Source organism: Struthio camelus, chromosome 13, assembly GCF_040807025.1.
Source record: "Struthio camelus isolate bStrCam1 chromosome 13, bStrCam1.hap1, whole genome shotgun sequence".
In the NCBI taxonomy this organism is placed as follows: domain Eukaryota; kingdom Metazoa; phylum Chordata; class Aves; order Struthioniformes; family Struthionidae; genus Struthio; species Struthio camelus.
This window is the reverse complement of record NC_090954.1, coordinates 7,626,552-7,641,202: the sequence shown is the minus strand read 5'-3', so window position 1 is coordinate 7,641,202 and position 14,651 is coordinate 7,626,552. Positions and strand designations below refer to the sequence as shown.

Below are 14,651 nucleotides of genomic sequence, written 5' to 3'. Positions count from 1 at the left end.
GAAAACGTGTTCGCACAGCAGCTTGGCTTGAATACTTTGCTATGATGCAACCCACAGCAAACTTGCAGCAGAAGAGAAGTGAGTGAATGTGAAAGGGAGTAAAGCAAGGGAGCTGGAGAGATTTTCATGATGGCTAACTGACCCAGCTGTTGGTGGCAGGAGAGTGCAAGAGAAGGAGGTCTTTCCTAAGAGTCTGAAAGTGCAGTGCTCTGGGAGAGATGTCCTATGTGTGGGGCTGTGCCAAAGAAGATGCTCCTGAGGTGGTTTATGTGCAGGCCCAGGCTACTCGTTCCAGGAGGCTGCTTTCGGCTCTAGGCTGTCAGTGCAACATCAGATCAGCTGCGAGTCGGTGGTTGCAATGTCTTAGCTGATGGGCAACCTGTGAGTTAGGAACACAGGGCATTGCAGATCCTCTATATAGTTGTGCCTAGAGATGTTCATGTACCACAGCCAACGCTTTTGAAAGCTGAGCGTGTCTGAGCGTTGGTGTCATTCTCAGAGAGAGCACTGGGAGATAAATCACAAGGCCTGCTTTTGTAGCCTGGCACTTCCACCATGGTGCTTTCATAAAAGAAAGGGTAGTTTTGTGTGCATCCCTCTGGCTTTGCAGGAGAGAAAAAAAGAAGAAAAAAAAAAGGCGCCTCCCACGTGCCTCGCCCGGATCCTTCTCGTGTTGCAATCTGCAGCGGGGAGAAGCGCTGGCTCAGTGCTTTCGCTTTCGGCACCGCAGGCAGTTCTGCCTCTGCTCTCAATGATCCCGTTCCCTTTGTACTGGCAAGCAGCAGCATCCGCATGGGCCTTGCTAGCCCTTCGTCCTCCTCCCCCATCGAGGGGAGGCGTAAGGCAGCTAATACTCCCTGCTTTCATGGAGACCTGGTTTAATGCCAGATTCCTACCTGATCGCCCAAAAGGGTTGATGCGCGGCCTTGCCTATCGCCTGCCTGCGGCGACCCGGCTCGGACGTGGTTTTGAGCGGCCCCCCCCCCCCCCCCTCCTTCCCCCGGCAGCACCAGCCCCGCACCGGGGGAGGGGGGCGGCAGGGGCGCGGAGCCGCGCTGCCCGCCCGCCGGGGGCCGAGCCTGCTGCAAGGGGCGGGCCGGGGCGGGCGGCGCTGCCCGGCCCCGCTCGCCGCGCCGCGCCGCCGTCCGCGCCATGGCCCCGCCGCCCGCCGCCCTGCTGCTGCCGCTGCTGCCGGCCCTCGCCGCCCTCCTGGCCGGGCCCGCCGCGGCCGCCGACGCCGCCCGCCCCCCGCCGCGCAGCATCGGTAGGAGCGGGGCGCGCTTGCACCGGGAGCGGATACCCGGAGCCGGCGGGCAGCGCTGCCCGCGCCGCGGAGGGCAGCGGGCCGGGGCGGCGGCGGCGGCGGCGGGAGCGCGTCGGGGTCCGCGGCGGCGCCGCCGGGGCCGGGGCCGGGGCCGGGGGGAGGCTGCTCGCCTCTGCCCGCGGCGCCCGCCCCCTCGGGGCGGCCGAGCTGCGGCGGGGCCCGCCGGCCTCACGCGCCTCTTTGCCCCTCTCTGCCGGCAGCCGTGGTGGGGGCCGGGATCGGCGGCTCGGCCGTCGCCTACTTCCTGCAGCAGCACTTCGGGCCGCAGGTGCAGCTGGACGTGTACGAGAAGGCCAACGTCGGGGGGCGTCTGGCCACCGTCACCGTCAACAAGCAGCAGTACGAGAGCGGGAGCGCCTCCCTCCACTCCCTCAACCTGCACATGCAGGACTTCGTCAAGATCCTGGGTGAGTGTGCGGGCACCGCCGGGCCGTCCCGCTTGCCCGCCCTGCGAGGGACGGCGCCTGCTGGCCTGGCACTGCCCTCCCTCCCAGGACCAAAAGGCTGCTGGGACCTGCTTGCCTTCGGGAGGCTGGTAGGGCTGCTTGCAGGCTGCCTCATCCTCCCCACGTGCTTGGCGACCACCTTTGATGCCTACGCTCCCTGGCCCTGTTTTGTCTGTGCTGTGCCAGAGGAAGGGTTGGGGTGGCCCAGCAGAGCATCTGAGGGTTCCTGGCAGATCCCCGGTGCGAAGGTGGAGGGTCTCCAGTTTCCATCCCCAGTGGGATGAGTGTGGGTGTGCAAGGGGTCGTGACCTGCTGCTGGTCAACTCCATGTGATGCCCAAACCTGCAGGGTCCATCCAGGACCCCTCTGCCTGGAGGGCCCCGGGGTTTCACACTGAGCACGTTCCTGATATTGGAGGCGCTTTTACCTCATCTTATTCTCAGCTTGTTCAGGAGTGAAGAGCCCCAATGTAAGAGCAGGATCTTTTCTTTTACCCTCTGACCCATCTCTATCCCCAGTGCAGAGGTATTTGGCACCGACTTTTCCTAGCAGTCAGCCCCCCCACCCAAGGTACTGAGCAGAGCTCAGAAGCTCAGCTGCAGAGGGAGTGCGAGGCAGGGTCCTTCTCCCTGCAGGCCTCAAGCACCGGCGCGAGGTGGCAGGGAAGAGCGCCATCTTCAGTGGGGAGCACTTTGTCCTGGAAGAGACAGACTGGTACCTGCTGAACCTCTTCCGGCTCTGGTGGCACTATGGGATCAGCTTCCTGCGCCTGCAGATGTGGGTGGAGGAGGTGATGGAGAAGTTCATGAGGTAGGAGAGCTGCAGGGCTGTGGGGGGACAGGGCCTTTCCCAGCGCTGGGACTGGCTGGCAGCGCAGAGGGGATGGAGGTTTCCTGTGCTTCTGTCCCCTCCAGAATCTACAAGTACCAGGCGTACGGCTATGCCTTCTCCAGCCTGGAGGAGCTGCTGCGCTCACTGGGGGGTGAGGCCTTTGTCAACATGACGCAGCGCTCGGTGGCTGAGTCCCTGCTGGAGGTGGGTGTCACTCAGCGCTTCGTGGACGACGTCATCGCGGCCGTCCTGCGCTCCAGCTATGGCCAGTCGGTGTTGGTGCCTGCCTTTGCAGGTGAAACCGGGGACCCTCCTCTCCTCCCCGCGTGATTTTTCTTCCCAAGGTCCCCTCTCTGGGCAGCGTGTTGTGCTGGGGAGCCTGAGGCACTGTCTTCTTCCCCTCCCCAGGAGCCATGTCCCTCGCAGGGGCCCAGGGCAGCACATGGGCAGTGGAAGGAGGCAACAAGCTGGTGTGTTCGGGTCTGCTGAAGCTGACCAAAGCTAACGTGATCCCTGCCCGGGTGACAGGCGTGTCTCTGCACAGCTCAGGTGAGGCCCAGCCTCCAGGGTGGACGATGTGGGGTCTGGCCAGCCCCGTGCGCCCCTGGGTGTTGCCAGCCTGAGGCATGGGTCTAGGCCTGACGGGGCGGGAGGTGGTGGGGTGGCGCTGCGGGAATGTTGGGGCAGCGAGGAAGCTTTCAGAGGCTAACAGGTATCAAGGTGCTGATAAAGCTTTCCGGCAAGGGCTCGTACCCTCTCTGCTGCCCTAAAGCATCAGCAACTCATCCATAACCATCACATGCTGTGGTCCAATACTGGTATGTACTGGGAAAGCAGGAGAATGAAGGCTGTGCTAGAAAAGGCGGGGGGAGGGGGTTGGAAGGCCAGGGCAATACAGCTAGGGGCTCAGAGCTGCTCCTCATTGGCCCACCTTCTCTTTTCAGAAGGGAGAGCCCTGTACCAGGTGCACTACGAGGACGGCGAGGGCCAAGGCTCAGGTTTCTATGACATGGTGGTGCTGACGGCTCCCCTGCACCCCAGCAGGAGCAACTTCACCTTTCAGAACTTCGAGCCACCCATTGCCGACTTCCCCGGTGCCTTCCAGCCCACCGTCACCTCTGTGGTGCATGGCTACCTCAACTCTTCCTACTTTGGCTTCCCTGACCCTAAGCTTTTCCCCTTCGCTAGCATCCTCACCACTGACACCCCCGACCTCTTCTTCAATGCCATGGACAACATCTGTCCTGTCAACATCTCATCTGCTTTCCGTCGCAAGCAGCCCCAGGAGGCCGCCGTGTGGCGAGTCCTCTCCCAGCAGCCTCTGGACAAGCAGCAGCTGAAGACCCTCTTCCGGTCCTACTACTCAGTGCAGGTGACAGAGTGGCAGGCGTATCCCCACTATGACTCTGCCAAGTCCCTCCCGCCCATCGTGCTCCATGACAACCTCTTCTACCTCAGCGGCGTGGAGTGGGTGGCCAGCTCCATGGAAATGATAGCTGTGGCAGCCAAAAATGTGGCCCTCCTGGCTTATAACCGCTGGTATCAGGACCTGGAGAAAATTGACCAGAAGGACTTGATGCACAAGGTGAAAACTGAACTGTGATGCACGGGGGAGAAGGTGGGCCAGGAGCTCCTGCGTGTAGTAGCCTTGGGAATATTTATTGCCTTGGGGACACCATGGGGTTTGGGGCTGGGGAAGGAGCTGTGGGAGGGGGAAGGGCTGTGTCCCAGATGACTTGAACATGCTTTGCCTTCAGGAATACAGTCCCTGCCCTGTGTTGCTGCGTGTCTGATGCCATATGCTTTGGTTTTCCACGTGTCCCTCTCTCCACCCTGCACTAAGAGGAGTCTGTGCTTTTTTCTCTATCTTTGATCATCCTTTTATGGAGGGAACTCAGCAGGCTTTTAAGGACAGAGCTGTCTCGAATCAACAGCAGATGGTGCTGGCCCTGGGGAGGAGCAGAGGCTCTGCTCTCCTGCTGAGCTACCCAGCCTTCCCAGGTCCTGGCACAGTGGGGCATGGGGATGTTTCAGCTGCTGTGGTGAGCCCAGCCCAGCAGCCGGCTGGGTTGGGGGTGGCGGGGGTGCTGTGTGGGGACTTTCTCCCACCTTCTGCATACCGTCCCTTCCTCACTTCACCTTCTTACAACTCCGTGGCAGGGCCTGGCCCAGGCTGGAAGCAGGAGAAACGCCAGCACGGTGTTTCCCTGTGCTGTGCGTGTAGGTTAGTCCTGCTTGCCTGGCCCCATACCCTGAGGCATGGATGTGCAGGGTTTGCTGCAGTGGCTCCTGGCATGCAGGGAGAGATGCTTGCTGCCCAGGGTGCCCTCTGTCTCCAAGAGCACCTGAGATTTCCTCGGTGCCTTAGGGAGTCTGGGGCTTGGCTCTGTTTCTGGAGGACAGCAGATCCTTGCTGGGAGAAAGCTGGGCAGCTTTGGTGCAGCACCCGTCTCCTATATCCCACAGGCAGGGAGTGCGGAGGGGCAGCATGTGATGGGCTGAGGCACAGAGCGTCTCAGACAGGGGCCAGCAATGCATTTTATTGAAGAACTCAAAAGCTGCCCCAACCTCCTGAGGGGACTGGCCGCCCACCGCTTTCCTCGTGCTGCGTTCCTCTGCCAGGCATTAGGACACAGTAGTGCGTCTGCCCTTCCCAGTAAAGCTCCCAAGCCATGCACGCGTGTTGGGTGCTCGCTCTGCAGCCCAGGGCTGGGTGGGAGTCGGCGAGGGCCCTTTCCCTCTATCCAGAGGGCAGCCCAGGGCTGGTAGGACCCTCTTGCTTGGTGTCCTGCTGGATGCGTGGCCCCTTGCTGGGGACCGAGCACCCTCCGCTCCCCGCAGGCTCAGGGCATAGTGCTGGGGTGCCCGGCTGGGGGTGCTGTCTGAGGGGTGGGCTGCAGGGCTTGCCCAGCCTGGCAGCGGAGCAGACCCAACTCACCCCTCCTGCCCCTTCCTCCTGGCTAAGCCAGGGCAGTGTGGGCTCAGCTGCAAGGAGCTGGGGCACTGCCCTGGTGAAAGGGGACCTGTCCCCAGCACCCTCTGTGTTTCTACATTACCCTCGTGTGCCAGGGATAGTTTTTTGGGCCCAAACTGTGATCTGCTTCCACCTTTCCCCTGTGCAGCCTGGTCCAGCATAAAAGAGCTTGCACGTGAGCGAAGTCGGGCTTGGGAGAGCTGGGAAGGACTGGGTGCTTCAGGTGCTGTTGCACCAGTGGAGTGAATGAAGGCAAACGGGGACTTTGGAGAGGCAGGAGGCCTGCCCCTACCCAGCCAGAGGGACCTGGGGGCAACCACCTTCCTCTCTGCTCCTCACTGTCCCCACACCCTTCCCTGCTGTGCGCCCACCCTGGAGGTTAGAGGGCTCGGGGCTACGTCTCGTTGCGAGGCCAGATGCAGGACTGCGTAGCTGGGTTACTTGGAGGGGCTGCCCCAGCGCTGGGCATCCCCAAAGTGACTGCTTGGGATGAGGCTGAGGGAGTCTGCAAGGGAATTCCAGGGAGCTTTTGGGTCTAGGCAGCTACAGTCTCCTTGCTGAGAGGCTCCCCTTGCCCTAACAGTCTGGCAACCCTCTCCCAGAGAGAGACTGGGCAGACTTGGGAAGCAAGAGCAAGCTGGTTAGTTGCCCGCGGGTGCCTGCAGGCTGTAGGGGTTAGCTCTGCAACCTCAGAAGATGCAGGTGCAGCCCACAGCAACGGTCTCCATGACTGTCTGGTACTTCTTCTGACACTTCTTCACAGAAGGCTTGTGCCCCACTTCGTTGGGCACCTGGCAGAGCAGCCGGCGGACGGGCAGCCGGCTGTAGATGGGAATGCTGGCCATGGTGCGGTCCTCCTGCATCGTGAAGGGGTTGATGCAGCCAGTGCAGAGGCACCGGGCCTCAGGGATGTCTGCTGGGATCCGTGTTGCGTCGTGGTTTATGCTGGAGGAGAGGGAAAGCAACGCGAAGCTGGAGATACGAAGGGCAATCCCTTCATGGGGTGAAATTGGGCACTGCGTCGCATTGCACCTCTCTGCAATCACAGCAGCCCTGGGATGGCTCCATGATGCTGGAGTAGTGGCCGCTGCAGGGCCCTGCTACACATACAGAGCTAACGCTGCTCAGCCCTGCCTGGGAGAGCTCTGCCCCAAGCTCACCTGTAGGCCCAGGGGGACAAGCTTCTCCGGTTGGACCTCCAGAGCCTCAGGTTGACCTGGCACTTGGTGTCACCTGGCTCGGAGTTGTTCTTGAGCTGGCGTACCATGTCCTGGATGCTCTGCTCGTAGTCTTCCATGGAGGTGTAGGTGTCATCCGGGGCCCAGGCAAGGATGGGGGCCGTTGTGGGGGACCGTGCTGGCCCCCTTCTCCTTCCCTTCGCTCCTTTACTTTGGTCCTTTGCTTCTGGGACCAGGACCATGGCAAAGGTGAAGATGCAGAAGAGAAGCTAAGGAAGGAGGAGGATGGTGTGTGACTGCCCAGGCCTGGAGACCTAACATGCTCCCTTATTGGAAGGGGAACTCTGCCCACCTCAAATGGGTCAATGGGTGATGGCAGGACTGCATTGACTTTAGGGTGGCAAATGCAAATTCCCAGAGGGGCAGTGCTGGTCTGCAGGCTGGGCGAGTTTCCGGGGCTGGTGGGCACACCTTCGTGGTGAGCCTGAAATCCCAGCCCCAGGTGATATGTGTGGCTGGCAAAACCCCAGGCTTCCCATTTTAATTGCCCAAAGTGCCTGCCCAGCCTTCCCTTGCTCATCCTTGAGCTCTGCCGCTGCTCTGCTTCCAGGCCCCACCCCAGAGATGGCTGCATGCTGGGAGGGCTAGGTACACATTCAGCCCAGGGTGTACCTGGGGAGCCGTTGGCTTGAAAGGGGCTTTAGAGATGAGACAGTCAAGAATGGGATCTTTATCCAAAGCCTCCTCTCCCTCCCTCTGTGCTCCGAGGTCGGAGAGAGAGAAAGAAAGATGCTTTTTCCTTTCCTTCTCCCTCCGGCCTCGCGGGGCCGAGCTCCCGTGTGCTGCCGCCCGGCAGGCTGCCCAGCAGCGAACAAAGTTGCTTTCTGTAGCTCTGCTCCCTGCTATTCGTGTCGCTGCAGCTGGCCGGAGGCAGCCCCGCACCCTGCCTGCGGCCGTGCTTCGCCCGGGGGCAGCCGCGCCGCTCCTGCCCAGTGGGTGACGGCACCTGGGGACGGCAGAGCGCTCTCTAAAGCACAGGCTGGTTTTTTTTTCTCCCCTCCTGTGCCGGACTCTGCCGGCTGGCTCTCTCCCGTTTATTCTCCAAGGCTGTTTTGTCCCGACCGTGCCAGGCTTGGGAGCGATCGGTCTTGCAGGCCAAAGCATGCATCTCCAAAGCAAACAAACCCAAGCAGCCATCAATAAACAAGAGTGTAAATAATTATATTAAAGAAGAAAAACGAGCGACAAGCTCTGCGTGGCGGTGCCGTCACCTACCAGGTTTGGAGCCCGCTCCATCGCAGCGGAGGGGTTGCCGGACGCCTTCGCTGCAGCGCGGCTGGCCCAGGGTGAGCCAGGAAACTAAAAAGGGAAAGCCCCAGCCCCCGGCTGCGCTTCGCCGGAGGTGTGTCTGGCAGTGCAGACAGTGTCCCCGAGGTGCCAGTGAGCCTCAGAGCTGGCAGGGCTGGGGGCCAGCGTGGTCTGGGACTTGGCCTCCCTCCTCCTCTTCCTCCTCCTCCTCGGGTGCTGGCTCCACCTGCAGCTCCAGTGATGGCCAGGCAGCTGGTCCATCCCGACTCAGACCAGGCAGCCTGGAGCGAGGGGGTCGCTTGGCAAAAACCTGGCCTGAAGGAGGGGATTTTGGGGCTCTGGTGCTGCTGATGATGATGCCAAAATAGTCCCAGCCCTCCCCAGGGCTGGGAGGGACACAGCTCCCAGGGCTGGAGGAGCTGGCGGCTCTGTGGGAGCACTGGGCATCCTGCACCGATGTGGTGGTGTGCATGTCACCTGGCGCTTCTCCTGCAGGTCCCGGAGCGGTCCCCATGTGCCTACCACCAGCTCTGCTGTCTTTAGGAGCAACAGTGGCTTGGACCCTTCTGCCCAACAGCGAGGCAAGGGCACTGATCGCTTCCAGCTCCTGTGGCATCCATGTCCCCAAACCTTCCCCTTCTCCCGGCCTCAGCCCCGTGCAGCCCCCCGCAGTGCCGAGCTCAGGGTCAGCCACAGGCAGACCCACCAGCTCCGCCAGAGCCAGAGCCCGGAGCTGCAGGGAGGTGGGTGTTATTGGCACGGGTGCTGGGTGCTTGCACACGCCTGCTCTTGGGAGAGTTAAGGACTGCTCTGGTTTCACGTTGCCAAGTTTTAGAGGCACAGGGTGGGGGAACTGAGGGGTGGAGGATGGCGGCTGTGACGCCAGGTGGGGGACAGGGATTGTGCTGCTGGTGGGAAGTGGAAGGGTCTCTGCTAGGGTTTCCAGCAGCCAGGCCTTGCAGGCAGCCCACCCGCCAGCCCTGGCCTGGGGCGTCCTTGTCCCTGCAGCCCAGGGCCTGTGCAGACACTGTGCCACACGATGGTGCTGTCCTCCACCCAACCGCACGGGCATCCCTCCATCCCTGCACCCTGCCATCCCTGCACCATCCCTGCACCCCGCCATCCCTCCACTCCCTCCCTCCTGTGCCAGGCAGCCGTCCCACAGCCCCGACCTCTTCTTGCAGCCTCCTGGGGCCAGGCTCGGGGCTCGGCCGTCCCAGCCCACCGCCAGCCCCCCAGCAAACGCCCGAACCCGGCCAGCTGTGGAAGCAAGGATGCCTCACACTATTTGCTGTGCTCATGGAAAACAGGTTATTCCCTGCTCCTCCGGAGCGCCCTTTTATGCCTCTTCGTTCGCTACCCCCAGGGCTAGGATGGCTGCTGCAGGAATGAGCGGTGTCTCGCGGGAGTTTTCTGCTTCCCGTTCCCGTCCCCCTGCAACGGTGCTGTCCCCCCCAGCCCCTCCAAGCCGTGTGGAGCTGGTGGGAGCTCCCAGCTCCTCTCCCCGCCGTGGACAGCACTGGGGCAGCCCCAGGCCGGGCCGGCTTCCCTCCGTGGCACCCTGCTCTCCGCCAGCTGTCGTGGGTGCACTCAGCGTTGGCGTGTCTCTGCCTCCTGCCTTACTGCAGCGGGGCATCTCCGTGGGTTAGAAGACCCTCATGCTTTGTAGGGTGGAGGGAGGTTTCCGCGTCCTTTTCTCAGCCCAGGAACTGGACCCCACAGAGCAGGTTCAACCTTATCGCATCCCTTTTAGCCCCCTGCCACGGCAGGGAAATCAGCCAGGCTGCTCCCTCACGCGGGGGAGCCCCAGGCCCCGTTAGCATCCGGGAGGACATTAGCCAACAGGTTGGCGTTGCGGGGGTCTTTGCCATCCTCTTGGGTGAGAGCTGACACCGGGCGCTGAGCGCTTGTCTCTTTTGTCACCGTGGGCGCCCGGCAGAGCGGGCCCGGCCGTAGGAGGACGGGCCCTGCGGCCACCTGCGACTTGCTGAGCCAGAGGGACGCGTTTAACGCAGCGCCTGGCCCCTCGGGCCGGCCACCACCCGGGACCCCACGCCAGGCATTCCTGGCTGCCCCCCAAAGATTTTTTTGCCCCTATTTCACCTGCCCCTAAGAAGGGACAGCGAGCACGATGCAGGCAGGGCCACGCTGGCGGCCGCACAATGCACCTCCCGCCTCGACAGCCCTCCGGGCCACACGGCCCCCGGCTCCCGCAGCGGTGCCTGCCGGGGCCGGGGCGCCCGGAGGGTGCCGGGGCCGGGCGCCCGTGTGTGCGCTGCGGCAGCCTGCCTTGTGTCAGCGCTTGGAAATGCTGTTTACACATGAGAGAGGCTCAGAGGCATCCGCGCTGGGAGCCAATTACCCAGTTTTGATCTTTTTTGGTGAAAAGGAAACCAGGGCTTTTCAGACATGGCCAAATTTGATAAGCTGGGTGGTTTGTTGGGGGGGGGGGGGCAGAGGCGACTTTTCCCCACCAACTTCGCGCAAAGGAAGGGGCTGGCGCCTGCTGGCTCGTGGGGTGGGACGGGGGGGGCAAAGTGGGCTCCGGCGGGGGGCTCGGCCCCCGGGGGGGATGGCAGCCGGCGGTGCCAGCGCCAGGAGCCGGTCCCACGGCTCGGGCCCCGCGGGCTCGGCGGCGGGCACGGCGCGGCAGCGCTGGGGCTCGGGCTGTGCGGTGGGACCGGGAGAGCGAGCGGAGGGGGCAAACCCTCCGACGACTCTGGGAGAGGAGGCGACCGTCAGCCCGGCCTGCCCCGTGGAGTAAATCAAGGCGCGTGTTTCCCAGGCTCTCCGTCCCGTCAAAACCCTCTGCGATGCCCCGAGCTGAGCTCGCGCTCCCGGGGACGGTGCGGGGGGCCAGGCTGGAGGTGGGGTGATGGTAACGCACTCTGTGCCTTTTCCTCGGCCTCGGCGAGGTGGGCTGCAGGGAAGGGGACCCGGACAGCCCTCGCGCCACGGTTCCCGCGCTGGCCGAAAATAGCTTTTCCCCACCTCGTAGGCAGAAACGTCCCTGCTGGGCCAGCAGCACCTCCTGCCTCTGCACGAACCATGGTTTCTGCTCATCGGACGTACGTACGGCTCTAGCCGAGCGGCCTCTCCGGAGCCAGCCCCGCGCCGCGCAGGGACGGCCACCCGGCGCGGGAGGAGGCTGCTGGGCGCCGGCCCGGAGGGGTGCGGGATGCTGCCCCGCAGAGGGGGCGACAGGGAGGCTCCCTGGCATCCCCATCACGGCCTGGCCGCCGTCCTTTGGCAGGTAGCGCCCGGCCCAGGCGCTGACCCCAGGCCTCTCTGCTCACAACCATATTTGCACAAACGCCTACTCAACGCATGAGCGGCTCCGGAGAAGCCTGGGCCAAAAAGGCTTATTTTAAGCTTGCTGGAAAAGAACATTGTTTGGTGGGAATTATAACTCCCCATTCTCAAAAAAGGGAAAAACAAAAAGTGCTTAATTCTGCCGACTCCTTGAGTTACATAAACACAGAGACATGTCCCGTCTGGAGAGGGAGGCCAGGAATTCGTTACTGGCACCGAGCGGAGGTCGGCACCCTCCGTCCTCCCCGTGCCCTCCTCCGGGCATCGGTCAGTGGGACAGGGCCGGTCCCATCCCATGTCCCGTCCCACGACTGCTGCGGCGTCCCCGGGGTCCCCACGCTCGCCGGGAAGGGTTTTCCCACGGGAGGGCTGGGCGCTGCCGGCTGCCCTTGGCCTGCCCATCCCCTGGTTCTCATGCCTGGACGGACGGGGCAGGCCTGGGGGAGCAGGGTGGGCAGGGGCAGCAGGACGCCTGGGTCCTCACCGCTGGGGTGCTGCTGAGGAGATGCAGGCAGATGCGCCCTGCATCCTGGACCTGGGTTCTGTAAGGATAATATTATTTCCACCACCCTAACCCAGCTGTCTCTGCGGCACTTCTGCTTTTTTGAGAAGGGAGAAGGGAGATTCGTCATGCTCAGGTCTGTCCGAAGGCGGGAGCGTCCGGCACATCCTGCCGCGGCCCCGCCAGAGCATCCATCACCCGCCAGCGTTTACAGCACGTCACCTGTTACACGTTCCAGACACGCAGGTTTCTCCTGCCCGGCTTTTCTCCTGCCTTTTGTTTTCTTTTTCTTTCGGCTCTTGGAGACAGAGCACCTGATGGAAAAAGCCTGCTTGGACTCGCCTTCCTAGAAACACCCCGCCGCTTCCTTCCGCCTCCCTGCCCTGCCGGGAGAGCTCCCGATACGGCTGGCTCCCCCGGCGCCACTGCTGCTGCCGCTGTCCCATCCCAGCCCTGCGAGCCATGGGGCCCTCTCCGAGCCGGCCTCGAGACGTCACCTGCGCCAACGCCAGCTGGGGTTCGCCAGAGCGATACAGGCAGAGGGGCCACAGGGCCTCCAGCCTGTCCAGAGGAAGCCCCAGGCTGGTGCTGGCCCCAGCAGCTTATGCAGGGGAGGCCACGATTTCTGGCCACCAAAGGGAGGTGACAATTGCTCTTGCTGCCCAGAGTCTATCTTGCCCAATGGTAGCAATGGAGGAAGATGGTACGGCTTGGTGAAAGGAGCATGGTAGGGACAAACCCTCATGCCAGCAGAAACTCCCCTGCCTTTTCCAGATTTCCTCTTGGTGGCCCTGTGCAAGACAGCACCATAGCCCTGGTCACAGCTGATCCAAGGCTCTTTTCCAGGCAAGGAGATTTCAGGGAGAGCCCAGACATTGGCCAAAGCACTGGTCCCATCAGCTTGCTGACCCTGAGGAGCATCTGGCCCAAAGTCCTGCTTCGTCCAGGAGCTGCCCTGTCTCTCATGCTTCCTGGGTTGGGTGGATCAGGGTTTCACAGTCGCTGGGCTGATCCCATGTGGGTGCAGGGAGGTGTGGGGAGTCAGGCTCTTTCTGTCTCCTGTCGAGGAGCAATTTTGGCTTGCCATGGGGCCACAGTTCCAGCTTCCCCACGCATAACCGGCTGCTGAAGTGTGAGATGGCAACCGGGCCCAGAGCATCTGCAGTCCTTTGGTGATCAGCAGAGAAGCACTCTGCCAGACTGCTGCTGCCTGGAAGGAGCCAACATCTGCGCGTGCCCTCCTGCAGCATGGCCGCATCTCGCAGCCCCCAGCCCTGCAGGTGAGCTCCCTCTGGGCCAGTGTTCCTTTGTGTCTCCAAACAGTGCCAGATCTATATGACGGTGGCATGGGGTGTGTGGAGAGCTCTTCAGCAAGAGACTCAGGAGGGGCTAGAAGGAGCCACCAAGCACGGGGCAAAGGCATAGCGGCTGCAAGGTGGGGGTCTTGGTCATCACCAAGGTGCACCAGGTCATTCCTGGCAGGAGGCAATGTCCCCACTCGGGGCACTTGCCTGGGCTCCTTTGGCACCAGCCTGCTGTGAGGAGGCAGCCAGATAAAGGCCAGCCTGGCCCTGTTTTGGCCAGCAGCACAAAGACAAACAACCCAGCTCAGTCCTGCCCAGCCAGAGCGGCTGGGTCAGCCACCCGGCGCGGTGGCCTGGCTCCAGCCACACTCCCCACCTCCTCCCCACGCTGCCTGCGAGACAGCCAAGACGCCATCCTAAATTCAGCCTCCCAGTGGTTATTCCCTAATTGGGCCTGTCTCTGGTGGTCGGCCCAGGCAAGGCTCTGCCTGCTTGGGATTTTATGGGCCATGAACACCCTAACATTTACATCTATGTCTCTACCTGGCTGCTGCTACAGAGCATTGCGTTGTCACACAAGCAGCTTCTAGAGGGGTCGTTAAACTCCTCTCTAATTGCCCTCTACCCAGTAGTCCTTTATGCTCCTCGCCTCAGTCCATACAGGCTGTGCCTGCACTGCCTACTGGCACAGAGCATGAGGGCAATGCTGGGTTGCCAAATGGCTGGTTTTCGGGTTCCTCCACGGCCTATGCCAGCAAATTTAGTGGTCAGCCACTAGCTGCTGAGCCCTTTGGAGGAATGGTTGGCTTTCATATAAGCTGTTCAAAGGTGAGACACAGGCTGGCCCATGATGCCCTCTACATCCTGGCTCCTTGCCATGGGGAAGGTTTGCCCCCCCAACCCTGATGCTGTACACTGCAGACCAGCTTGCAGTGATCCCTGCTGCCCACTCTGCAAGGAGACAGAAGGGTCTCTCTGAGTTGTTTCCAGGACAGTGATACCCTCAGGGTCTGTGAGGAGAAAGCATCTTATTTTTAGGGCTTTGGTAACTTTTGCTTGCGGGCAGCTATCCAGGTTGTAGTTTCCCAGGGCAAGGCGTAGGGCTGAGGTGAACAGAAAGTTCTGCAATGCCAATGATGTCTCCTTCTGCGGGTCATTCTCAAGTCAAACCTCTCCTCCCCCAGTGCTGCGTGCCCGCTGCTCACCTGCCCGGATGCAGCCTTCTGGATGGCCGTCTGGCAGGGACGGAGGGAGAAAACTGGGGGTGTCTGGGCCTGGTCCCTGCGCAGAACCTCAGGGGCGCAGGTGCTGCTCCAGGGAGCACCTTTGCTGTTTCAGGATGTGGTGGGGGGGCGCCGGGGAACAGAGGCCACTACTGGCAGAAAGGGACAAACTGGGGGGGCAAAAGCTTTCCGCTCCGGATATTTCAAGAGGGCCCTGGGCAATGGACTGGTCTGGCATAGACAGGGACC

The 14,651-nt window shown here is 62.2% G+C and overlaps 2 protein-coding genes across 2 annotated transcripts; one reads left to right on the top strand and one right to left on the bottom strand.

The window, feature by feature from the left end:
- Positions 1 to 1,133: 1,133 nt before the first annotated feature.
- Positions 1,134 to 4,438, top strand: PCYOX1L (prenylcysteine oxidase 1 like). The gene is made up of 6 exons (XM_068959838.1): positions 1,134 to 1,264; positions 1,525 to 1,731; positions 2,406 to 2,580; positions 2,685 to 2,896; positions 3,010 to 3,150; positions 3,546 to 4,438. Exons 1-6 carry the CDS (start codon positions 1,153 to 1,155, stop codon positions 4,202 to 4,204), a joined length of 1,506 nt encoding a protein of 501 aa, XP_068815939.1. The 5' UTR covers positions 1,134 to 1,152; the 3' UTR covers positions 4,205 to 4,438.
- Positions 4,439 to 5,026: 588 nt separating this feature from the next.
- IL17B (interleukin 17B) lies at positions 5,027 to 8,070 on the bottom strand. Its single transcript, XM_068959736.1, is given in 4 exon segments — positions 5,027 to 6,547; positions 6,593 to 6,611; positions 6,695 to 7,022; positions 8,029 to 8,070. Coding segments are annotated over 4 exon segments (651 nt in total). The 5' UTR covers positions 8,050 to 8,070; the 3' UTR covers positions 5,027 to 6,264.
- Between the last annotated feature and the right edge of the window lie 6,581 nt (positions 8,071 to 14,651).

Coding starts and splice junctions, on each gene's coding strand:
- PCYOX1L (XM_068959838.1), top strand. CDS start 1,153: ATGGCCCCGCCGCCCGCCGCCCTGCTGCTGCCGCTGCTGCCGGCCCTC. Junction 1,732..2,405: donor GGACTTCGTCAAGATCCTGG/GTGAGTGTGCGG, acceptor TTCTCCCTGCAG/GCCTCAAGCACCGGCGCGAG. Junction 2,897..3,009: donor GTTGGTGCCTGCCTTTGCAG/GTGAAACCGGGG, acceptor TCCCCTCCCCAG/GAGCCATGTCCCTCGCAGGG.